This window comes from Mizuhopecten yessoensis, unplaced genomic scaffold, assembly GCF_002113885.1.
Source record: "Mizuhopecten yessoensis strain PY_sf001 unplaced genomic scaffold, ASM211388v2 scaffold10997, whole genome shotgun sequence".
Lineage (NCBI taxonomy): Eukaryota > Metazoa > Mollusca > Bivalvia > Pectinida > Pectinidae > Mizuhopecten > Mizuhopecten yessoensis.
Window position 1 is genome coordinate 294,582 of NW_018408827.1, and position 27,449 is coordinate 322,030.

Here is a 27,449-nt window from a genome sequence, read left to right on the forward strand (position 1 = left end):
ATCAATAGGGAGCGTATACACACTGCATCAGATAGGTATAGTAAAACCTTGATTTCATGCTAAAAAACTTATTTTAACTAGAATGTACTTTTACTCAAGCTTCTTGTGATGAAAAGTTTGAAATATTACACAAGTAATGTAGAATATTATTACTATATTTCAGATACTTTTTTAAGTTTTGAGAAAACAAAGCTCTCATTGAAACTGATGACCAAAACCATATTCTTAATTCAATGATGGAAAAATGGATATAATGTGTAGATTGTTAAAGATTTTAATCGCTACAAATTTTCTTAATAGAATTTCAGCATGCCATGATTAAAAATTATTTTGCAGTAAATAATGATATCTTAATATCACACGTATCCTAGAGTCTTGATTACTATAATGTCCGTTTTCATTCTCTATTCTTCATGTCTAATTTTTCAAAATCTATGAAGGGTTATCATCATTGGGTCTGAACGTACACTTGCATCTGCATGGCAGACTGGAGTAACATTTTGAGTCCCGGCATAAAGCTACTGATTTCAGAGAAGTTGCCCTGACTGACCATCTGTGTGTACACTTGTATCCCGGTGTTGTAATCATATTGTTGTATCGCCTGGACGATCTGGTGTAGTCCTAGCAACACGTTCTGGGACAGCTGCAATAGAATTATCTCCCTTATAGATTCAAAATTGGACAACATTGGTATAGTGTAATACTCAACAGTTGATGTCTAGACATCTGAATATCCATAGACAAATATGATTTACAATGATCCATTATACAAAGACTTGTGAAGTTAATCAAAGATATCTTCTATATAATCATCTATCTAAATACCTTAATAAACAAATGGCAAAAGATAGCTTGAAAAAACTTTATTCAAACAAATACCAAAGGTTTAATACAATATGTCATGTAGTAGTTAGTCTACATTTTATATTTCCACTATTGTTGGAACTTAACTTTGACTACAGGACCACTTATCCAATAATCTAACTATGTTATTATAAAGAAGTTAAGGTGAGCTTACCATTTCATTACGCAATCTGTCGTAAAGTATTTCTAATTTTTTGCTAACATCGTCTAGCTTCCTCTTCATTTGCTATTGAAAAAGAAAACAACAATACTTCACAATTTTGATTACAACAATTCAAATAATAAATTCGCAAATTCTAAATCGAAGAAAAAAATCTGTGATTTCAGATTACTGAATTATTGAAAATATTATCATAATGATTATACAGACTACAAAATAAAGACAATATACTTTGTAAAGGACCTTGAACAATGCTAAAAGAGTTTTGTGTTTTTTTTGTTTGATACTCACGGCATTGGAGGCAACAGAAGAACAATTATTGACTAGAGAACCAAATATGTCCTGTAGCACTTGGTGTTCTGAGGGTATTGGTTGTTTAGCTACTGGCTGCACTGGTTCTGGGACACTTGCATTTGAAGGAGGAGCCTAAAAATGATAATTTCAACGTACAATACAATCAGTATACATATGAACAGATGGAGATAGAAATTCAGATTTTATCTTCATATGAAAATTGTTCAAAAAGGCAAAATATTACATTGAACTGGTGTATGATGCAGGCATGAATTTACCTTCAACCTTATATGAACTTCTTCTTGGTGTTTTTATCCATCTTATCCAGATAAAATGGACCTTTTACCTGATCTGAAATTCACATTGGTTTTATGACCTGCCCACAGTTTTGTGTTAACTTTTGATCTTACCTGAACCTCTCTTTGGTGCTCCTGTGGGTTGTATAAGTTTGAGTAATTCACGGGAGCCCCTGGGGGTCCCTGGTCTGCAGGCATGGCTTGCTGGTTACTAGACTCGGTCGCCATGCCGTACAGAGGAGAGGTAAATGGTGCCTGACTGTGACTTTCAGACTGCTGCAAAATAAATTATGTCAAGGAATATGATATATTGAAAAAAAACAGTCCATGGGAGGTGACAAATAAAGCAAGGGGACATAGTGTCTTGATTTATTGCATAAAAATTACATGACCCAGATAATGAACTTAGTAAGCAAGGCTTAATTACCCCCAATGCCCCTGGTGGATCCAAGGTCCTGTGAAACTCTAGTTTTTGTTAGGTCACCCCATGACCTCTGACCTATCATGCCTATACTCAAACTTGAATTTATACAAGGTATGTCAAAATAAACCCGTGTTGTTTAATCAAAATCAGTTAAGAAATATGGCCATATGAGTGATCACATGGAGTATTACAAAACAGATGGGACAAAATCTTACTGCTGGCTTCCTGATGTGTGGGTTATAATCATACTATGTAAATGCTCTGAGATGCCTCATTTCATTTGCGATTTCATTTATTACAAAAGAATTTGATAGTTCCCTTTGCCTTTTTTTCCAAGTAAGTCCTTTATGCACCTCCCTCAATGTATTGTCAAAACCCCTGTATAAAGTCAACATTTTCTGGATAAATTATGACAAGGTTTTGCTAATTACGATCCTATCAAATGGTAAACACATCAAGGGAGAAAACTATAAAGAACCTATATAATTGCTGACATGCAATATAAGACTGACCATGAGCGGAACCATTACCTTTGGTTTCCTGTCCTTTACCAGTGGCGGGTCGTTCCAGGCAGTGGCAGGCTTGTGGTCCATAAAGGAGGACTGGGAGGGTAGGGTACTACTGGCTGCTGCATGCTGGGGGGGCACACCTGTTGATGATGCAATAACTGTTCAGTCACATCATCATTTCATTTTTACATAATTCATAAGACATGAACAACATATGGCAGGTGGTTAATAAATGGGCAGGACTGGTACGGTATCTTATACTTTAGTAATCCTAGTAAAAAATATCCCCTACCTGCAGAAGGCAAAACTAATTACAAATTTTTTACGTTTTTTTTTGATAGCTACTCCGTTAAAAATACTAAAACACCATTCATGGGATGATTATTTTTAATGGAACGATCCTAAAAGAGGTATCATCTGTTTATGTGGAGAGTTTCTCTTTACAATGTCTGAAAAGCACAATACTGATGAACCACAGTTGTCTGTGACTCTGTACCTGGACGTATATACCTGGAGTTTAAGTGTGAAGTCATATGTAAATCAGTACCTTGATAAGTATACCTGGAATCTAAGCTTGAAGTCATATGCACATCTTTTCCTACTACAGGTGCTACTTAGAGCGAATCAGTACTTTACATTGACTAGTAGGCCTACAGCAGTGACAGACTGGACCATCACTGGGTACCTACTTGTCATGGTGTTGGTTGGGTTGTAGATGTTAGAAGCCTGGTTGGATCCCATCTGTGAGCCAGCTGGGTTTGCCGCTGAGTCTCTGTAAAATATCAGGGCATGATATAGTATTGCTGGTGATCTGCACTGAAATTTCCTGGCATAACAACTAGACTAAATTTGCCGCATTTTTATCATACACCTCACCCCTTACTGTGTCTATTATTATTTTATGTAAGTAGTTTGTGGGGTTCACAATTTAAAGATTATGTTAAGACTGAGAATATAGCAAAAACAAAAGTATTTTTAATCCATGAAATTTCAGTCAGGCTTAAACATATTTATTGTGTTTCAATCCCACTTTCATATAAACTTTAAAAGTAGGGGAATTTTTAACTGTTTTAAATAGAGCAAAGAGCATCTTGACTTTGACCTTTCTATATTGAACGTCCTTAAATGACCTGAGCTGTTAATAGGATGTGGAACAAAATAAAACCTAAACCTTCTATCTTGAAACCTATTACACATGGTTACACTTATAGAAACATTTCATGCAATATATACATTTTAGACACTTTAAACAGTACTACAACTATCTGAGGAAAAACACTTCACCAGTTTCCTCAGATAGTTGTAGTACTGTTTAGAGTTCTGACACAATCTGTCCCTCAAAACTGGGAGTTAAACTTGCTCAATCACCATATACTATCGTACTCTGTAGAACTCATGGCCAAATGGGTCTGGCTAACAGTTACATACTTACCCATAGTAAGGGGTATGTGATGACATAGACTGGCCAGTGTAACCTGGTTGATACTGCTGTTGACCATAGCTACCAGGGCCGTACTGTTGAGCTTGATCGTAGCTAGGCATCGCCTGAGGATACTGGGGATACTTATGGGACAGGGGACCTGGAATAAGCATTAAGAAATTGATAGAGTAATGGAAAAAAAAAAGAATCACCTAATATTCATCATCAGGCCCCAAGTTCATGAAACGATCTTTAGTATAAAATAGTCTAACATTTTGACTCAGCCAATCACAAATAACGCCATGAATTGTGACGTCTTACGTGATTGGCGAAGCAAAAACTTCAGTCTAAGATTGTTTTATGATCCCAGGGCCAGAAGGCTATCAGGCTCCAACTATAAAATTAGATAGAAAACTACATATTAAATGTAATACAATTGTGATACCATGCAATACAATGGTGATACTATCCAATACTTGTGATATGATGATCCTCATACTACCTTCCAATACTTTTGATAAGCCAAACGTATATTTGTGACATAATGGAGATACTATTGATACCGTCATAATGCCATCTGATACTTGTGACACAACAGTAATAAGACTGATATGGTTTTGATTGATGCTCGAGTAATTCTCTTCATATAAGATCAGGTCTTGGTAAAAGTCATTGAAATTATCATATTGTATGAATATAGGACTTGACCACATACATTGAGTTTTCTTTCAATTTATGTCGTTAAATTCACAAATCGATATCCTTGTGAATGAGTCACAAGATGAACAAACATGAAAATAAAAATATTCGTTCACAGTAAGTAACATTCAGAAACCCTATCGGAGATATATGCCAATACAAATGATAAGCACCTTTAGACGGTGCACTGGCCCCAGATGCGGCATTTGATGCTGTTGATGACGGCATTGAGTTAGGGTTGTAAATCTGTCCTCCATAGCTCTGACCTTGACCCTGTCCAGGATTCGTGGAAGCTTGACCATTCATGGTGCTGTAGGGGGTAGTTGTTGGGTACTGGTTAGGGGCTGCATAGCTTTTGCTGCCTGTTGTACTTGTGTTGAAAGTTGCTCCGGCATGTGTCTGGTACATACGAGAGCTCAGCGAGTGGGCAGCAGGTGCTGTTCTGTGGGTGGGGCTCTGTACAGGGGTCTCACCCTGTGGTATCAGATTGACCTTGTTGAATGGAAAGGGTGGGGCTTGGACACCATAGTTGCTTTGTTCCAGTGCATGGAACAAACGGTCCTTCAAAATGGACAAATTAGCCTGAAATTTGAGATAATCAAAATAAATATATGTAGTCTTTCCTAACACGATGATTCCAAAATGAATGAGTCATTGGAATTTAATATTTCAGATCACTTAAAAGGACATTTCATGCACAACAAATCTAAATCTGAAAATATGAAATCAGGCCATATTTTCAAACTCACAACACCTTGAAAACGTGAGTATCAGTTAAAACACTGTTTTTCTTAGGTTAGGACATTTTTTTTATAATTAAATAAAACACCGTTTCTTTCTTCAATGCATGATCTGTTAGAATTTCCTCTTCTTACACCTAACTAACCTCTGATGAGTTGCCGAGGTATCTCATTGCTGTCTCCATGCTTCCCTGTGCAGCTAGCAGACTGGCATAGCCATTCAGTTTATTAGCCAGGAGACCTTTGGTCACTTCCTGTTCTTGACCACGTGATAAAGACACAGCCTTTCTAAGAACCATCACCTTCTCTACCAAGTCCTGTGGAAATGTAAATACAATTTGGAATTTCACCTTTGATCTAGCTCAAACCTGAATTATTGAGTGATACACTACATACAAAATCATTTAATAACAAGAGGCCCATGGGCCTTAACGGTCACCTGATATATTTATACAGAGAGTTGATTTCGCTTTTAACATGAACAGAAATATTATTCAAAGTGACAAAAAACAATAAAACCACCTTATTCAATATCAAGCATACAGATTTCAGACTAAAAAGGATTTGAAACTAGCACCTCTGATATTAAACAAGGAAAATGAAGAAATTTTAGCACACTGACTCCCTTGAGCCCCACCCTACAGCCCTTGGGGGTAGGGCTGGCTCAAAATTTTCAAAGTATCAAACTGTCAACTCAAGGTTATAATTCCAATCAAGTTATTAACATGTAATATTCAAAGTATCATTTGCCATTATAAACAATAATAAATTTTGCTGGTATGTGCTTATTATCAAGCTGCTACCTTATACTGATAATGCTAACCCAAATTGAATTATTACCAATGGAAATTAAACAAATGTTGGTCCAAAATGTGATTTCCCTATATAAACTATAGTAAAGTTTACCCCCTCCCCAGGGGGAAACGTGAGACCCCAGGGTCAAGAAATTCACAATTTCGGTAAAGCACCTTAAGACCCTTCCATCTATGAAGAGTATTTGATTCTACCATATCTGGGTCTTGAGAAGAAGATTTTTGAAATTTCAGTCAATTCAACCCTTTTTGGCCCCACCCATCAGCCCCTGGGGGTCAGTCAGGGCTCATAGGTGCATACTATCAAACTGCTACCTAATACTGATAATGCTAACCCAAATTGAATTACTTCCAATGGAAATTAAACAAATGTTGGTCCAAAATGTGATTTCCCTATATAAACTATAGTAAAGTTTACCCCCTCCCCAGGGGGAAACGTGAGACCCCAGGGTCAAGAAATTCACAATTTCAGTAAAGCACCTTAAGACCCTTCCATCTATGAAGAGTATTTGATTCTACCATATCTGGGTCTTGAGAAGAAGATTTTTGAAATTTTAGTCAATTCGACCCTTTTTGGCCCCGCCCCTCAGGCCCCTGGGGGCGTAGGACTAAACCGGCAACTATTTTTGTTGACCTTTGTCCATGGAAGGTCCCTGCAAAATTTCATTGCAATTGGTTCAGGGGTTTTGGAGAAGAAGATTTTTGAAATTTTAGTCAATTTGACCCCTTTTGGCCCCGCCCCTCAGGCCCCTGGGGGCGTAGGCCTAACCGGCAACTCTTTTTGTTGACCTTTGTCCATGGAAGGTCCCTGCAAAATTTCATTGAAATTGGTTCAGGTGTTTTGGAGAAGAAGTCGAAAATGTAAATTGTTTACGGACAGACGACGGACGAAAGGCGATCGCAATAGGTCACTTGAGACTTTGTCTCAAGTGACCTTAAAATGCATATACTTATGGGTGTAAAAGTGTAAACTTAATTTCCCCAAATATGTTGTTTTATCCTGATTAAAATTTGGTATTCACAGATTAATTGTAAACAAAAAATGCACATCCTGAAATACTGGATGCGTCAACCCAGATTTTAAAGTGTATATTTGTAAAAGCTGAAATTCTTGAACACTCTTTAAAACAAATGATCATCACTTTTTGTTCAAGTTCACATTATACAAAAGGTCCTGACTATAACCTTTAACTCCCTGACCATAACCTGTAACTCACCTGAAGACCCATTGGAGTATTGTTAGCTTTTGTGTTGTAGTTCCAGTTCTCCACCAGTTTGTCCACGTTACCGGAGCAGATATAACACAGACTAGCGTACATTGATAGGTTACCAGCCCGCTCTGACTCCAGGCGAGTTGCAAGAGTGTCTGTCAAATGATTACAAAATATTAGAATGGTCTTTCACTGTGAAGGTTTCTATATATATAGTATTCAGAGTTGAATTTTTCTAAAGATATACCATATTTTTTGTTACATTTCATTATTACTAGGGCTAATTCAAGAATTATACCAAGGATGTTTCTCCATATTATCTGAGGTCAAATTAGAATTTGTACCAATTCGACTTTTATGTTTCTTTTGAAATGTGCTCAGTTTTAGGACGGCTGCAATATTGAGATGCTTAAATTTTTGTCTAATACTATATATGTTATCAAAGTGTAAAATATTCTTTTAACCAAACTCAACAGATTTTCCCAATTTGTAGAGTTTATATTTACCACAGGTAATACAAAAACTTTCATCACCATAAAACATAACTTTTTTAACAACTATTTATATTGAAAAATTAAAACTCACCACATAGAGAAACAAATTCGTCCTGTGATGCGTAAGTTAGTATGAGAGCCAAAGCCTCTTTCCAGTTGTCTAGGTTACACGTCTGTATGATGTGTGACCAGTTGTGAGTCACCACTGATGATATTAACTGTAACCATGACAATATAATTTCTTTATTATCTCAATGTCAAATGTAATAATTAATTTCTGTATTATCTGTTGTATCAATTCAAAAGTATGTGTACCAATATCATATTAAAGATTGAGATCATCCGATTGTTTGTATCCACCGTAGAATATGGTATCACAATCATACTTCATGATTCAAATACAATGCTAGAAATACCTATCATTATGAGAAATAATGTATTGTTTAATACACCACTTTCCTGACAAGACAAAATGTTTGTGTTTTAAGCAAAAAGGGTACTTTCTGTGTGTTAAGACACAACATCAGCCAGGTTTATTAAGATAATGTTCACTGAAGACTAAATTCAATGTGAATACATACTCTGCCTAGACTGCTCTTGTTTTTCTTGAAGTACGTTTTCTGAGTACGGCTAAGGAGGTCTGGACCGCCAGCAATAGCTAGGAGGACTGCCTCAGCCATCTTGTCCTCACTCAGACAGATGTCCACCGCCGCTTCAAAGTTCCCCATCAATAATGCCTGGCTCAGCAGACCATCAGCATCTTAAATCAAACAAATTAACAATGAAATAAATTAAAATAAATAGACACATTTTTATTCAAACAAGTGACATTGTTTAAAGATCTAACATTTTCTTTAACAATGTACGGCAGAAAAAAAAGGTGTCAGATGATTGATTCACAGGTAAACAAGATTTTACTCATGTGTAATTTAATGATCAAACATATTGACTAAACTTGACTGAAACTAGCCATAAAAATCAACAAGCAAAAATTCAACTTTCAACTTTTTTTTACAGAAAGACAAAACATGTTTAAATGGATGTAATGATATTTTGACCAAGCTGATATTTTTGGTCAGAAAATTCATCAATTGAAATCTTAAAATGATGTTAATCACTATCAGAACAATAAAAGTACTAAAATGAGAAGTTTCCTCACAATCAAATTGCTTTTTGGGACATAATGATTTAAGCCTGTCATACAATGTAAGAAATAATATTTGATGGTGCAAGACATTACCTCCATCTGAAGGTATATTAAGAGGTGACTGGGGTCGTTCCTTTTCCTTCTGGTGAGCAGCTATATCATCAAAGGCAGATAACTCATCCCCACTTCCAGGAGTCTGATAAAAGCAAACCCACAAATGTGGAATGGCTATAGGAAAATGTTGAACCTTTAATCTTGTATAAATATTGAATATTTCAATTGTTTAATTAGAAAAATGAGCTCTACTTAAACATCAATCAGTGTGCAAGAACAATATTACCATAATCAACTTTTTGTGTGAAAGTTCTGACCAATTGAATGCATATACACTATACACTTGTATGCTAGCTTCATTTATCAAATCATAATTACTGAATAACAAATCTGTTTCAACTGCCATCAACATTTCCTGCGTATGTATAATGTATATTTTCTTACTGAAGAATATTGTTTACAATTGAAATATGAATATGTCACTTGAGTTAGAAATTTGTTTGAGGTTCAAGTCAAAAATCACACTTTTTTTTTGTATTTGCTTGTATGATGGCAATTTTTTAAAGTTATATTTCAACCATAATGCTAGATTTGCTTTTTACAAAACGTTTTTTTACTTTTTGATCCTATACAATATGGAACAACAACCAAAATCTGACTGACGGTGAAGAAAATACAACAGGACTCCTTTCTTATCAACAAAATAAATCTTTTCTGAAGCACTATCTAAAAGTAAATGTTACAACAAGTTAAATTTGAATCCTTTTAAAGTAAAATGCAGGCATGCAACAAGCAGGATTAAATACACATAAATGTTCCACAGTAAAATTAGGGATTCCACCACCTTCATCACACACCCGTATCCATGCAAGACTACTATTTCATTCACAATATTGGACAAGATGGAAAGATTTCCAAGATGTTACATATAGGATCTAACATGAGTTTCCATTTCATATGAGATTTATGAAACAAGTCTAAGATTTTTTTTAATTTAGCGAGCCTCTGAAGAGCTAACATGAACAAGAGGCCCATGGGCCTTAACTTAACGGTCACCTGATATATTTATACAGAGAGTTGATTTTGTTTTTAACACGAACAGAAATATTATTCAATGACAAAAAACAATAAAACCACCTTATTCAATATCTAGCATACAGATTTAAGACTAAAAAGTATTTGAGACTAGCACCTCTGATTCTAAACAAGGAAAATGAAGAAATTTTAGCACACTGACTCCTTTGGGCCCCACCCTACAGCCCTTGGGGCTATGGCTGGCTCAAAATTTTCAAAGTATCAAACTGTCAACTCAGGGTTATAATTCCAATCTCAAGTTATTAACATGTAATATTCAAAGTATCATTTGCCATTATAACCATAATAAATTTTGCTGGTATGTGCTTATTATCAAGCTGCTACCTGATTTCCGAATATAAACTATAGTAAAGTTTACCCCCTCCACAGGGGGAAACGTGAGACCCCAGGGTCAAGAAATTCACAATTCTGGAAAAGCACCTTAAGACCCTGCCATCTTTGAAGAGTATTTGATTCTACCATATCTGGGTCTTGAGAAGAAGATTTTTGAAATTTTAGTCAATTTGACCCTTTTTGGCCCCGCCCCTCAGGCCCCTGGGGGCCGGGGACCAAACCGGCAACTATTTTTGTTGACCTTTGGCCATGGAAGGTTTCTGCAAAGTTTCATTGAAATTGGTTCAGGGGTTTTGGAGAAGAAGTGGAAAATGTAAATTGTTTACGGACGCACGACGGACAAAAGGCGATTGCAATAGGTCACTTGGGACTTTGTCTCAGGTGACCTAAAAATTCTTGACAAGTTTCATAAATTTCATATGAAATGAAAACGAGTGTAAAATTGAGACTTTGTCTCAGGTGACCTAAAAATTCTTGACAAGTTTCATAAATTTCATATGAAATGAAAACGAGTGTAAAATTCTTTTTAACAAATAATCAAGATTTGTGTCATTTATTTGTGAAACTGGACAATTTTCATGCAACCTCAAAATGTAAAAAGCCGCGATTTTGACTACAGTGTTCATGTGGAAGTCTGCGACGTCATGTACTTGTCCTAGGCATGACGTCACATTTGAAACAATTGAAACTTACAGCCAATCACAGGGCTGATAGGTCATATTAGAGGGATTAATACACAAAAAAATATGACATGGGTATTTTCACTGGATAACACAGTACATTATGTGATAATATATTATATGTGCTAAATAAAGGATTTGTTTTATAACTGTTCTTATAAGCTATTTGTTGCATAGCACCTTATCATTTCTCTCCATTTTTGTGATGGCTGGATAACTGGGACAGTTTTGTGGAGACAACAATTACCAAATCCACTGACTGTTTAGGAGGTAACATTGTTTGGTGCCCCCCCCCCCCCCCTGGTGGGTGGTGAAAAGTAAAAAAAAAAAAGAGAAGAATCTTTGATTTAAAGAGAAATTTCGTCTTAGAACTTTCTTCCTACTCTGACCATAATCCACCATATCATGAAGTAATAGAACTGCTGAAATAGAACTGCTGAATATCTATGTCACCTTGTGAAATTGCTGACAGAAATCAATAAACTATGGCAAGTTCTTTAAATTTAACACTGCAGAGTATACAGCATCGGTCAAATCACAGAATACCAACTTTTAAGAATGGCTTTAGTGAAAGAGGGAATTCTAAGAGAGCAATGAGACCCCAATAGAACAGGAGTACCAGAACCAAGTGGTCTGACCCACCTTCTTATTCTGTGCAGCTATGTCATCAAATACAGAAGATGCTGACGAGTTGAACTCATCTCGACTAACAGGTGTCTGTATCACAGAAACAGGTGAACAAAAATTTAAATGGAAATTAACTATTTACAATAAAACTAGGTCATCAACTATACAATGATATTTCCTGACAAAATTGTAGACTGATTTTTCTCTTATAAAGTGTGTTTGTTTTTTCTTGTGTTTATCAATCATGCAAATATAAGTTACTACAAAGATGATTAAATATATTAACGTGACACAGCAGGCTTTTAAATATTTCACAAAGATAAACACAATGGGTTATGCACAATATTTAACACTACATGCTATGAAAGCTGTTATGTCATCACAGGTACCAGTGTCCACATGAACATTGCGACACACACATTAAATCAGAAAGTAATTTTGAATGGATAGTCTTAATTAACTTTCTAAACAGTTTTGAAATATACCATACTGCATGACATTTCAAAAATGGCTTGAATTTTGTAGAGATAAAGTTGAGGCTTTCCAAAATCAGAAATTTGTGACTTCTTAAATATTATCTTCAAAACAAAGTCATCAAATCTTTTTCACAAATCTGTCAGACTTAAACTCAAATTTTGTGTCAACCTTTTTTTTATTTGTAGTATATGTGTCCCAATGTGATAAACACATGCTATGTAATGTTAAAGGTACTGTGGATTAAATCAACACACAAAACACATCCAGAATACAAAACATGGTTGTACAATTTTGTTCAAATATGCCCAGCATTGCATAAATACACACTATCAAGCTTTATAAATCCGAAGACTTTTATTTGTAAACAGATTTGAGCAGTCCGTTTCTTGCTGAATATTTCAAAATGTTATATATTTCTATTACGCATCTTCAAAATTGATTTCGAAGTTCACAACATTTCAAGATTAATATTTAGGAAGAAATATTTTGAAAAGTTTTGGTCCATTTGATAAAGAAAACTAGAAAATGTCTGTAAGACATGAATGCCCCTGTCACCTTGTGAAATTAGTTTCAGTGTTTGATTTTGATGTTTGAAGGGACGGGACGGACATGGGCAACACTATACGACCCCCCCCCCCTCCTCCTTTTATCGCAGGGGCATAACTAAATGACAGTTGTCAGAATTCAGAAATTGTACTTCCTGGTATCTGTTTACAAAACTATTACACTGCTATTACTACAACATAGCAACTAGCTACCATACATATGTAGATATTGTAAAAAGATGGTTGTGTCATAAGTGACCTCACCTTGGAGCCAACGCTTGGAGAAGCCTGCCCAGAACCTGACAAGCCTCTCTGTAGGTCCTGAAATAATTTACAGTAAAGATGGAGATTTTTCATTTATATCTGTTATATTCCTGCAATGACATATCCACAACAAAAAAGACATAATTATTTTCTTTGAAGATGGTTGAATTTTTTTTAAAACACGACAAAACAAAGAATCTATTTAATACAATATTTGTTGGGGTTTATTTCTTATGTATTTAAATCCTTGTGGTTGCTTCAAGTACATTATAGTTAAGATTTTACAAATTCATGTAAATACAGAAAGCAGCTGAGAATAAGGATTAGACAGAGATACACAACAATGGTGATGTTGACACGAATAAATAACTTACCACTGTGTCCAGGAGAGACATTTTCTGTGCAAGCTCAGAGGCGTCAACACCTTGACCAACACTTGAATCGTCTCCTGATGCATGCTGTGCAACCTAACAAAGAAATAAGAGATTAAAACTCCCAGAAAGGTCATGATTAAGCCCAGAACTTGCAGAAAGAAAAAGACATCCACTATTTGTTTACAAAGTAAGATTTATGTTGTATTAAAACTGACATCTTCATTTTATTGTATCCAGTTTAAGTAAATCTTCCTGCAAACTGCTTATGGGGCAATTTTTGTTGTGTAATATAAGCAAATAATTATGTACATGCAATATATCATCTGGCAGCAGCATTACTTACACAAAGAAATTGATATTAAAAGTTCATTTTAATTTGTAGTTTGAAAATTCAATATGTGAAATGTTAGCATATTTCCAACAAAAAGATATGTATTACATGTACATACCTTTTGAAAAGGTTTTAAATGTGAAAATTTCCACACATGAAAATTTCAATTTTTTGATCACCTGTCAAGTCAGCACTCCACTCACTCACATTAGTAATTTAAGCCATGTCCAGCATTGGCTCTAGCTCATTTCTTTATCAAAATTAAATTAATGACATTTTTGATCAATATTTTTTATTATTTTTATTATACTACTTCACTGGAAATGGAATTTCAACATATTCCTCACTGTAACAAATTCATGGTTTGTTCAGCAAAATATGAAAAGAAAACGTTTTTGAATCTTCTTTTAATTAAAGGATGAAATCAAAAATGAAAGGACTGAACATAATTCTTTTAAAAGTTAGATAAGGTAGAAAATTCCAGTACCCAAATGATGATTTTTTTTTATCATAAAGCTATTCAAAACATTGTTCAGCCCTAAAAACTGAAGGAATACAGGATCATATTTTCCCCCTGAGATTTTCTACCTTTTTAGCCAGATCTGTTTTGTCGTATCCCAGCAACTGTATGTAGTGTTCTCTTGGTTCCTTTTCAAAATTCACCTGAAATTGTGAACAAAAAATGCTTGTATATTATCGGACTGGATGAAGAAATATAAAATTATTTGAAAACAAAATAAACATGGTATCACAAAGATCCTCCCCAATTTGTCAAGTGTGACCCCTGACCCTTTAACCTTGACATGTGACACCACTTGACCCTTTAACCTTGACTCCGACCTCCAAATCTAACAAGGATTAAATCTTGACACCATCATACAACAGTATTTAGATACCAACTAAATTTGTTACAAAGGTAGTACAATATTTTTTCACAAGCTGTTTACTTTAAAAGTGGTCAAGTATGACCTTTGATTTTTTAACATTGACCAATAATCATCAAATCTAATCCAGTGTCAATGTTTCCATAATATGGTGTAAATATCTACAAAATTTGTTAAGGGGTTTGTATGACATCTTTTACATAAAACCTCTAATTCAAAGTTGTCCAGAGTGACCTTTGACCCTTTAGCATTACTGAATAATCACTGAAATCTTATGAAGTTTAGAATTTGATGAAACAATAATATGATGTAAATATAGATAAAATATGATATATTTTGTATACTAAATGTTCACGATGGATGGATGCTTGTATTGACAAAGCAATTACTATATATATATACCCCTTACTCAAATGGGTGGTAAAATCATTGAGAATACATTACATATATTTCGCTGTTTAAAGACTTATAGCTGTGAGACCTTTTTGAAAAGTACATCAGCTAACGGTGAAGTGAAAATTCTAATACAAACCCTCAAAAAGTTCCAAATACTCTCTTGCATTGTGTCTTGACAGTTGGCTGCCTTCATAGCACAGAACTCCACATACTGTCCGTTTATCAGCGCCTGCTCCAGCTGGGATGAGCATGTGATCAGATCAGTTTCCGTGACAACCTGGCTAATGAAAACCTCCCTAGGTGGCGCTGGCTGTTGTGATGAAGGCTGTGCCTTTGATCCGTCAAATGATACTAATTTGCCGCCAAACTGTGCGAAAAACATATCGGTATAAAATCTAACATTCAATGATTGGAAACAAATTAATATGTTCAGGATTTGATAATTCTTGAATGTAGCTTTAATGATTTAATATAAAAATACATGTAAACCTCTCTTTAAGAAATTATATTAAAATAAAGTGAAAATATTTTGTTTTGTGGTGAGTGTCACACTAAAATGTTATAATCTTTTTTTTATCAGACACACAACAGCCACTAACGTCTGTTTTTATTGTATTTTTTTATGCATTTTAAAAGATGTTCTTTCCAAACATATCAATATTTATACTTACAGCAAAGGAGGCCCCACACGGTCGCCGGAGCCACTTTGGTGCTTTTTGTAGTGGCACCACATCAGCCTGCTGCATGGCCTGACTGACAGCCCCCTGAGCGAACGGGTCATTGGTATTGAAAGATTCAGCTACCTACAGCATCAGAAAACGGGAACATTGGGCAAATATTTCATAATACTTAACCAATTGACATTAGTGCTGAAATTGAACAAATACTTCAGTAGGAAATAAAATAATTTTTAAATAAGTCTACTGACCTTATTGGATTGCTGTACCGGATGACCTCCACCCATTAAAGTGTACATTGTCACATGACCATCAAAGGATGAGCTAGAAATGATAGCTGGATTTCTGGGACACCACTGGACATCAAAACTCCACTGAGTACTTGTCGGCAGCTCATAAACAACCTATATTAACACAGATAACAGTGTATTGTTTTCCTTTCTGGATGAGGGTGAACGGAAAGAGGATGGTAACATGAATCAAATTTCCTGTCTTCATTTACCATATTTATTGAGGATATATCAATAAATTTAACTAATTTTCTTTCACTAGCATATAAAGAGAGTTTAAATGAATCTGTGTTTAATGAAACTAAAACTTTGAAAATAAAATTTGATATTCTTTTTAAACTGTTTAAGTAACATTTTCACGATTATGGTAAGTAATATATAAACCTTCCAAATGGAATATTTGAAAACCAGTACAATGTACCTTTCAAATTTTCAAAATTTTGTAATGGTTTCACCTTTTCCAGTACAGGTATATAAATTACACACATTTCTTTCTAACTAGAACAAAACCATACATCAATTTTTTATATTGCACACTCATATTATTTTCGTGTGAAAAGTATGTAGTGCATATACTGAACTTCAGACAAACTCTATTCTGGACATACAACTTCTGATGCAGATAAAGTAATAAACACTGTCAAGTGTACAAACCTCTCCATCAGGTTTGTTACTATTAGGGTTCCAACATAGAATTCTGTTATCTTTCCCACAGCTCAGTAGCAAGTCAGAATCTTGGGCACACCACGCAATATCTAACACACCTCTGAAACATTTTAAGTTAACAATTTAAAGTAACAGTAACATTAATTATAAATGAAGTGAAGAGGACAAAAACCCTGATTGTCTCAAATCTATAGCTATCACTCAATCTTTTTTAATTGTTTACTTATCATGATGTTGTGAATGACATAAATACCGGTATATCCTCATATCAATCAATCTTGGGATTTCTTTCTTCAAATTCAACATTCAACATTTTTATGTACCTTATAGGAAATTAGATGTAAAAGGATAACTTATGGGGTCCAAGACTTACTTTCATTGAGAGGAGAGTTTTGCGCATTGGATTTGTCATGACTGCATAACCAGGTTTGAGTACTTACCGTTTGTGGTTCTCAAAGGCTTTGAGTGGAGATGTAGCGTAGCGGAGGTCCCAGAGTTGTATAATTGGTGTATGGTCATCTTCAGAAGACAGGCACAGTTGAGTTGCAACCTCTGGGTGCCAAGCTACAGACTTACTCTTCATCTGCAATAACAAAGGATGGTGACACACTGTTACATAAATTGAACTTACAGTTACAAGATTAACAGAAAAGCTAAACTTATTAACATGAAGTTTCTATTACAAACATATATTATAGCTTCTTTATTATGTAGCAGTTAGGAGTTCTACACGAGGGTTTAGATCTTAAGTCTTAAGGTGCGAAATGTTATCTTTCCAAGTCAGAAAGTGATTTCATCAGCAAACCTTTACAAAACTGTATTATGAAAAGGTCATGAAGATTCTAGATCAAATCAAAAATAATTTCTGTTCAATTAATTTGATCTAAAATTCTAAGGAACCCTCTAACTTACCCGTGACATGCTCTCACTAATCTTAATGATGGGTTCATTTTTGCGGAGGTCCCAGACAACACAGCGGGCGGTGAATGTGGAGGCCAAAATATGCTGGACTTGTTGATTCCATGCCACACATGCTACCTCTTCTGGTGGCTGTAACAAACACACAAAGTCAGATCACATTATTTATTAATAATTAAATATAAACTCCTTTATAAATGGGTAATTTACTAATTTACACACCTTTTCACAAATTTAAATGTCTTATGATAAATTAAATTGATTCTACAACAACACATTGTACTTTTTGATGTGACTGCAAGCTTGGATTGCCAACACGAATATTTGTTAAAAAATAAAAATTTCACTGTTGCCACTTTAGCATTTAAATCAGATACGTTACAAGGACACACTGTAAATCTTTGTTCCTTCTTTTTTTTTGCGAATACATAATTCAAGATTATTTTCTTTCCAATGACATATATATATATTCACAAGATCTGAATCTACAAAAATAGAATGACTGCAGTGCTACATTTTCCTTTTAAATATTTTCCAAGGTAAATATTAGTGCAATATCTTAAACTGCAATTGACCTTCTGCAAAAGTTGATGCTGAAATAAGTATATATTGCAATATAAATACATTATTAAGTAACATTAAAAGCTTAGTTTCAAAAGATTTTTTTAACCATCTATATGTGACTTCCTTTCCAAATTAGAACTTGTCTTTTATCTTAATACAAACACCGTTATTTTTCACTTTAATAAATAATACTGTGCATTTGTTATAAACATATTTATGATCATCCAGCACTATCTTTTCAATTTATCTTCACTGAAGGATATTTTAATATTGACCGAAGTTCAGTGAATATTGAAGTTTTATGGGTCAGTGTGTCTTGATTTGATACTGTTTCTATGTATTACTAGCTCCGATATCCCATGTGCCCTGTATCTGCCACCACATACACCATCTACTATCACCATCAATGTGCTGTTTTCTTTCTATTTCAAATACGACAAAATTGTCATCTCTTAGCTAAGAAAACTTGAATTGCTAGAAAATCTTAAAGTGATTTACCGGTCTGGTTTCTTTTTCTTGGAAGTACGTATTTGATTCTTTTATTTTATAATATTGCATAAAAAAAAAAAATCACCCAATTCATTTTCAGGATTTCTTTTGGTTTTATCAACTTGTGAATTTAAACAAGATAATAAAAATGTATATGAATGAAATCTAACAATCTTAAAACCATGAATTCAACACTATAACAATTATCTTTTTCGACATTAACATAAAAATAACAGAGTGTGCTATCAAATATGTATTCAATAATACCTGTACTTGAGTGTACACTGTACATATTTTATCATTTTAGAGGCACCTGTAGCTCATACACATTCGGTTCCGTTCTCTGATCTGTAAAATCTGGATTATACATAGAGCTAGCACTACAGCTGCTGCAGTACAATATCTGAACATTAGTAATATAGAGGCAGGTTTTGAATTTAAAACTTTGTTTTTTGTCTTTCATCAAATTTATTATCATAAATATATACATATATATAATCTTATAATCAATAATAATTACATTACCATAGGTATCTATCATATGCACACCATGTAATTTAAAACATTTGATTAAATTTTAAAAAGTCAAATAATAAAATTTGTCGCATAATATATACAATAATAATAATCATTATGAAAGTGGACTTTAACATATTTTGCATGAACATAATAAACTGAAATCAATAACTGCTTGCGAAACACCTGGAAAAAAGCTGAGTGCCATTGTGCATAAGAACACTTCGTCACAATAAAAACTTGGTTTCAATGTTAGAAAAGAGGTCCACCAGCTGTAGTGTTATTATTAGTCAATCAATACAATATGAAGTCACATGGCTTCTGTGTATGTAGTATATTTGAATAAAGGTTTAAATGTTATTATTATAATTACCCGGTAAGATTTCATGTTATGAAATACAAATTAGTCTATAGTTTTTTTTTATCAGTTAATATAATTCTTAATTAAACTGATAGAATTTACCAGGTATTCTATTTATTTTATTGGTTTACAGAAAAAGTGCACTTTACAAGAGTTCTTCATTATGTGCTAATTATGATTCACCTGTACATTTATTAAAAGTAAATATAAAATGTTAATGTTTTAACACATGTATGATCAAAACACACACCACTGATATCTTACAATATCCCTGTTAAAGTTATTTATGTTATAATAAGTCATCATATAAAAGACCAAAAAATGCACAAATCCCGACATGCCCCTGCCTTGGGGTAGGGGAAACAATTAGACTAGCTGCAATGTCAACCCAGGGTGAAATCATCCACAACCATGCACAGGTGGCCGAAGCTACTCACCGTCAAATCTAACTCATTAGCCTACCAAAGAGGAAATACAACACTCACATTCAGGCATGTCATCATTGGCACATTTCGATACCAGATTTAGAAGTTTTCTTACTTCACAAATTGTTAATAAAAAGCGTTAAATAAGAATTCTATTCTTGGCAAAGTCCAATACAGGACTCATAGATAATCTTTCCTTCCGCGCATATTTTTCAACAGTGTTAAGTACTACTCTCCTTTTGCTTTGAACATGTGTGACATCTTTGTTTCAGGATGAGCAATATAATTTCGTAAGTATTGCACAAATACATTGTTATACATAATACTACAGTGGAACCCGCTTATTATGATATTCTATTTGCCAGAGAGAAATATGATAACCAATATTATTATAATAAACGATCAAGACGTAATGCAAAAGTCTGTAAACCAGGTGCTCAGGTATTGTAGATTCCTCTTTTACGGAATCATATAATCATATGATGAGCATTGAAATTTTCATTTTTGTAACCTTTAATCAGAGAATTACGAAACTATCTTGTTTTATTAGTAAAAACTTCCAAGTAAACTGCTTTCGCTTTTACATGTTCAAGTATCATTACATTAAGTCATCTAGAATGTGAAACGAAAATAAGCCAGTGTTGGAATACTACTTGTGGCGGTTACACAAGTTTTATGTATACCAATAATTAACTCAAATCCAAATGACATTCTTCCACTTTTCAATCTTAATACTTGTTCAAAATGTTCGATAAATGCTAACATGCAGATGTAATCATTATCTCTCATAAGAAATTGCAGCAGATTAAAGTTGACTATCAAAAACATAAATAAAAACATCAATTTTGTAACCCATAATATACTTGAAGAGTTCTTTTTGCAAAGTAGCAATATTGAACAATGCTGAGATGAGGACTAACAAGAAAGCAAAAGCATAGTTTGATTGCTTGTAATCAGATACTTGGAATCTATTTTTCACATAAAAAATTGTCAACAATTAAAAATGCAGGTAGGACACCATACCATGTCATTTATCTGATGACAGTTCTAATATTTTCCCTTTATTTTTACAATTCGGCCATTTGTGCATACTTATATAGATACAAGCAAAGAGAATAGGCCTGCACTCTCCCACTGCATGTTTGTATCCTAGAGGTGACCAATAATTTGCAAAGAAAAAAAAGAGGTTTCTATAAGCCTGGTAAATAGATCAGTGCCATGCATTAAGTACAGATTCAGCGAGTTATCCTTCAAATGCATGCACACAGCCTGTTAGTAATTCAGTGTACATGTTACCTAGCTATGATACATGTCAAAAAATCAATCAGTAAGATATTAATGAAATGAATACCTACCTGTGACTTAGCACCAGGTGTCATTGGACTGTCAGGTTTGTTCAAGTCCCAGATGTGTATCTCAGAGTCAGAGGCACCTGTTGCCAACAAGTTTGACTGTAAACATAATCAATACTTAAGTCATTAACAAGCTTGTAACTTCCAAGTTAGACACAACATCCATCAATTTCATCAAAAAGATCATTTTTAACAAAGCAATTTGAGGCTGAAGGAATTTAACAAGGGAATTCAAATCCATGTACAATTTTAGGTCAAGAAAAGAGGTGCATTTGTCTCCTCCTCCCTGGCCAAATAAAGGGACCTCTAGAATACATTGTATGTCAAACCATTATAATGGCCACTTTATAATTACCCTGCTTTACTGCTTTTGATGCTAAAGGTGTCTATTAGGGGATTGTTTGTTTATTTTTAAGGTTCTCGTAACAATCAGGGTCATATAAGGACGGGGAAAGGATTTTATAGATGAATAATTATTTTACTAAGTTCACCACATATTACCTCAACCCCTTTAAAAATTAAAAAATAGAATTATGTCAGTGTGACATTAAAGCTGCTCACCACTTTAAATTTAATTGCTTCAGTAACACGTTGAGCATCAGTATCTACTATAATACCTTAGATATGTGTTCTGTATTCTGCAAATTGAAAATCAGGTCATGTAATGATGTTGCCTTTGGAATTTCCCAAATCAATCACCTCTTAAATGATGCCTTAAAAACATTTCTCCCTCTCCTCTTTTTTTCACTCTCTTTAAGTGTGACGCATTGTTGTAATTTTCATTAATTAGCATCCTCCGATGATGTGACATGAGCATTTACTTGCACAATGGCAATCGGTGAATGGATAATAAAGAATAGGTTCATTTTGTGCTTGTGAAATGAAGGATAATTAACAGTAGTGGGAAAACATGGATGGAGAAAAGAGACATTGTTGTACTCCTTTTATTTTTATTTATTTTTTATTCATATTAATAATAATTATTAATATATGTAGTGACTTTATTTACTGTCATATAATATACAAAATCTCACAAATGTTCTTGGAATATATTATAAGTATATTTCTCAATGCGACTTTACCAACGTAAGAGTTATTTCCCTTACACCGGATTGGATAATATTTTCACACGGCGCGAATTATTGTCAAACAGCAGCGGCAGTTGTGTCATGTTCTTAAATTGTTACATTTTCATAAATAAATACACCAGAAAAAGCATGCTGTGTTACAGAAATGTTTGATAAGCATACACAGTTAACATATTGTCTCGTCTCAGAGCCATTACTGTTATCAACCTAAGCACGATATGTCATATTATGTCCCCATTTGAAACATCAAAATAAAGGTTATACTTCATCAGTCATACGGTTTATAAGCATATATAGTTACTTCTTCCTTCTACAGACAGTGTCAATGTTTGACAGTCTTCACATGTGCTTTCTTGAATCATATGTGTTTCACACGCGTAAACCTCCTCATACCTCAATCCGAGTTGCTAAAACACTCAAACCCGAGTGCACGAATTTCACCACCACAACACTCGTAGAATGCACCCGAGATAAACATTTTGTTTTCAGCAATTATTTAAAGTATGGATTATTATTTGGAGAAGAGTATCAGAAGACTTTATGTAACCCACAGGTGAGTGTCAAAAAGATTCTTCTTTCTATTTACGATAACGAAACTATATAGCGGAAGCATGCACAACTGAATTATGCGCACGCACCCCGAACGGAAGTGGGTCCATCATTTCGTTCTCTGGATAGAATTAATAAGCCGCCCGGCTCTCGCCAGGAGCGGCTTAATAAAACCTGTTGAAAATGAAACATTTTCCAACAGGAAAGGATGTCATAATATTTCTTTCAATTATAAAGGTACAACAAGGGTAGCGACTTTGAAAATGAGAATGAAAAATCATGAGTATCCGATAAAATCGAAACCAGTGTACCTGAAATGGATTGAAGTCGAGAGCCTTGACAGCACCAGTGTGTTTATCCTGTTTGAATTGAAGACAATCTGTATCCCCTCTGATCATCTTAGTGGCACTGTAGCAGTACACACCTCCATTGTCCGTCCCGCCAACAATAAACCCGGCCTCACCATTCTCTGGAGACATCCCGTGGGAGCCCCACACCAGCTTGTGAAATCTGAAATAGTTCATACAATACTGATAATGGATATATACACATACTTTCTCTTACAATGTTGAATTTCATTCAGTGGAAACATATATACCAGGTTTTAAAGTTGTCAACTTTTTTCAAAACAGGAAGCTGATTTCAGTCTGTTTTAAGAAAAGACTGCACAGTAGAAGGTCATCTATCATTTGCAATGAATGGCACTGTTTATGCGAACAACTGGAATCTCTATCAAGTTGAGTTGCTAGCTGAATTCTGTATACAGCAGAGTGATACAGTAGAAATTCAAACTTAAGTTTTAAGTGTTTGTCATAAAGGATTATCTGACAAAAAATACTACATTATAGAAACAAATAAACTTTTTAATATACAGCCTGTAGGAAGATTGTGGCCAGATTCATCAATAATTTTGCCCAAATTAAATGCAAGAATATTACAAGGAAAAAAATTGTGTAGGGTTTAAAACATAGCAAACAAAATTAGCGTTGGTGGATAGGTAGATGGCAATTTTTCTTTGCATAAATTTACGGTATGTTTTTTTCAGACATATATTTAATATTATTTTGCTAATTACAATGATTAAGAGTTGTTAAACCCTAATAATAGTACAAACATGTATATTTTAATGGAATAAATTATTTTTTACAAAAGCTTGTTAGTAATAATATTACTTGTAATTGATCAGTATAAGATATATTTTACACATTAAACAGATTACCTGCAGTCTGATGGGACAGTAGAAACCAGTGGCATATTGAGAGTTGGATCTCCCAAATTAAGACTATATACCTCTAAAGCTGCCGATGTGCTGTAAACATTTAAGATAGACATTCATCAAATTATTAACAACTATTGTCTGTCAGGGATCAGTCACTTTTTTGAAAAGTTTTGCAGTTGTATAATAAATCTACTTAAAACTTGCAGACTGAATGAATAAATAAAATACTTCATTCTTAAAATATTAATATTAACACACAGAATGAGTGACATGCATTAAGTAAGAGACTTTTTTCCAGATATTGCCTATTACATTGTATATGTGATTAGATAGGGAAAAGTTGTTTGTAAACAAATCAAGAGGGGGATATTCAGACGTGTACATTAAAAGGTTTGTAAGGTTACAAGCTATAAACTTCCAACCCTTCTGTGTATAAAACAAAAAGATTTATTTATAGGAATCCAATAAAAATATCTGAATGACAATATCAAGTTTAATTTAATTTTATTGGATTTCTCTTTTCATTTACAATTTGTTATATAGCAAAACAACTGTTGAAATATGATTTGGAAAGTTTTTCAACTTATATAAATCCATCTCCATTCAAATTTCATCAAAATGAGCATATCAGGGTAATAAGTAAAGGTAGTATGAAAAAAAATCATACCTAAATGTGGCATCAAGCTGTTGTGCTGCGGTTCCAGCCACCATGTAGATCGGATGCTGTGCAGCAGGCGACCAGGCTACATTGGCCGTCCGCTCAATCTCTTTCACTCTCATCTTGAATCAATGTTTCCTCAATGTGGGATTCTTGGATTTTGTATACCTTTAAAGTCAACATTATTACAGATATAGGAAATTATCAATGATGTCAAATTACATCACATCATATGTTCAACAATCTTTGCAAAGGTATAAACCAAAACTCTAGGTAGAAAGACTGAGGACACCATGCATACATTGTACCTTGTACAATATGGAATATGGGGTAATATATAACTTATGCCAGTATTAAAACATTTGGAGGCATGTCAACCGTCCAACACTATCTCCAGTATCACAGATTTTTTTATCTCTTTTCCTGCCGAATACAGATTGTTTCCCATAGCAAAAAATGCCTTATTTTCCAAAAATAACCAAGTATGCATATGGTACCAACACAACTGATAGTAGCTGATTAATGAGAGTAAATCAAACAGCATGGCTTTAGCAGTCAACTAATTGAAAGGAAAACTAATCAACTGCAAAAAAGATATGGGAACAATATGATGGCATATATATATATAGACTCTTAGGATGAAGATGTCAGAATTCTAAGTAATAATTTATTCAACAAATTTTGTATGTTAAATTTCTACTTACATATCCATTATTTTTATTTATTGTAACAAAAAATGGAAATTAATAACTGCAGGATTTGTCTTACCAACTTGATAACACAAGTGCATGATACATACATGACAGCAAACAGCTTATAGAACTTCAGATTGGTTTATGAAATTTCAATGGCATTACCCTCAAGATGAGCCATAAAATCTAACTGCCAAATGCAGTTGGCATCTTAACACCTTTCAGTTATACAAATGCTATCTTGTGGCATTGGTCATTAACTCATAGTCCTACAGATGTATTAGTTTCACAACCAAGTAAACAGGCATATTTGTCGATGAGTATGAATTTTACAGCAGCTCGTTAACTTAATAAGGAACCTTCCTACAATGTTCAAGATGTTTCTTTTTGTTGTGAACATATCTGTCTTAACATGCAAGCCATGATATGGTAAATTGGTAAATTACCATGTGCAGCATATCATTGAAACTGTAAGTAAAATTCCGAACTTAAGACCTTTAACAGTAATCCTTTATACTGTTAGAAAACTGAATAACTCGAGTTAGATAAACATTGGACAATTCCCCTCACTTCTGAGTTTGTCTCATGTAAACATATGGTGTCTTGGTATTGGTAACAGAGATAAACTTAGGGGATGGGAACATCCAATAGAATAAAGCCTGCAGGCAATATTTTGCTCATGGCTGACCACATAACTAGTAGCAATCCATCACATCTCAAGAGTTTTAATGTATTTAGTTTAGCATCATCATGTACTGGTCAATCAATACATATTATGACTTTTTAATTCATACTGATATTGATCATGGTACTGGTATCACGAACGATGGAGACATAATTTGACAAAATGATAATTATAGATCGTAATATTATCTAGCGTCGAGTCACTCAGACATTTTAGTGTCTAGTCTTGATATTACCGGCAAATTTCCTCCCCCCTCCCTCTATACAGCACAAAATATTGCTATGATTTTGACCACACAGTGACAATCGTAATAAATCAGTATGGTCATCATATAAGCAAACACAAATCTTATTACCTCAATGAAAATTTATCGCAAATTATGCGTCCGCGTGCTTCTAATCGCTAACAAAATCGTCGGCTATTCACAATTTTGACATTTGTCGGCCATGATGGAATACATAGTTGATTCGGAGATAATGCCGGTTTTTGCACGGTTCGTTCAGGCGTCGTAGTAATATTCTTCTATCCTTGTACTGAAGATCATTACCATTAGGTAGATTTATATATCAATCATATCTTCATGGGGGAATGGAACTTACCACGTAACAGATTCCACAAGTAAATCATCCACGTTTCCCTTGCTCAACGTGGCATAACTTTTTGACTTCCGGTTTCATGGTATTCGACCTTGACCGAAACAACCACAACTTTTCAAAGTGGCGGGAATATTTAAACTCAAGACTTTCACCCATTCTCTTTAATGAGATGCAAGTAGTGTCGTCGCATTATCTAAAGTTATATTATGGATTCTACACTCTTTTAGAGATAAACATGAATTGGTCTTATTGAAATTAATTGATTTCCTATGTCAGACCAGAGACCTAAAGTAAAGCTAATCACTAGTCTCAGAGTATAGAAGTATTTCAACTTTTGTTTTTCTCTAACAATATAACATGTACATGTTTTATTTTTAGTAGTATATATAGTATATTTATACTAATCTATCAAATACTAGAATAAAATAACATAGATTTGATATATTTTTGGTTTCTTTTGTCTTTCTAAAATATGGTGAAAACAACCAATGCCGAAAACCGAAACGTAAGAAAACATCACGATACTCTCAGTATTCAAATGAAAGCTTATTAGCAGCGGTAGAAAGTGTAAGGA

General features: G+C 34.1%; 1 protein-coding gene across 3 annotated transcripts; it reads right to left on the reverse strand.

Annotated features, from left to right (window-relative positions):
* LOC110464498 (protein transport protein Sec31A-like) lies at positions 1 to 26,957 on the reverse strand. Of its 3 annotated transcripts, none has more exons than XM_021519749.1 (28): positions 26,879 to 26,957; positions 24,912 to 25,070; positions 24,245 to 24,334; positions 23,337 to 23,535; positions 21,392 to 21,487; positions 17,676 to 17,813; positions 17,204 to 17,346; positions 16,752 to 16,863; positions 16,059 to 16,211; positions 15,802 to 15,933; positions 15,267 to 15,497; positions 14,439 to 14,513; positions 13,520 to 13,612; positions 13,146 to 13,202; positions 11,875 to 11,949; positions 9,164 to 9,266; positions 8,505 to 8,683; positions 8,015 to 8,141; positions 7,436 to 7,584; positions 5,553 to 5,723; positions 4,840 to 5,248; positions 3,980 to 4,127; positions 3,237 to 3,319; positions 2,569 to 2,687; positions 1,729 to 1,887; positions 1,316 to 1,450; positions 1,019 to 1,090; positions 1 to 643 (listed from the first exon to the last, which is right to left on the reverse strand). In XM_021519749.1, exons 2-28 carry the CDS (start codon positions 25,022 to 25,024, stop codon positions 449 to 451), a joined length of 3,756 nt encoding a protein of 1,251 aa, XP_021375424.1. In that variant the 5' UTR covers positions 25,025 to 25,070; positions 26,879 to 26,957; the 3' UTR covers positions 1 to 448. The 3 variants fall into 3 exon arrangements, with proteins under 3 accessions (XP_021375424.1, XP_021375423.1, XP_021375425.1); XM_021519748.1 differs by having other exon boundaries at positions 1,729 to 1,890; XM_021519750.1 differs by lacking the exon at positions 11,875 to 11,949 and having other exon boundaries at positions 1,729 to 1,890.
* Positions 26,958 to 27,449: the final 492 nt, after the last annotated feature.

What these genes read in the sequence shown, in the direction of transcription:
- LOC110464498 (XM_021519748.1), bottom strand. Translation starts at nt 25,024, where the DNA reads ATGAGAGTGAAAGAGATTGAGCGGACGGCCAATGTAGCCTGGTCGCCT. An exon ending in TCGACTTCAATCCATTTCAG is followed by an intron (nt 21,488 to 23,336) that starts GTACACTGGTTT and finishes TTATGTTTACAG; the next exon opens with TCAAACTTGTTGGCAACAGG. An exon ending in ACAGATTGCGTAATGAAATG is followed by an intron (nt 644 to 1,018) that starts GTAAGCTCACCT and finishes ATTCTATTGCAG; the next exon opens with CTGTCCCAGAACGTGTTGCT.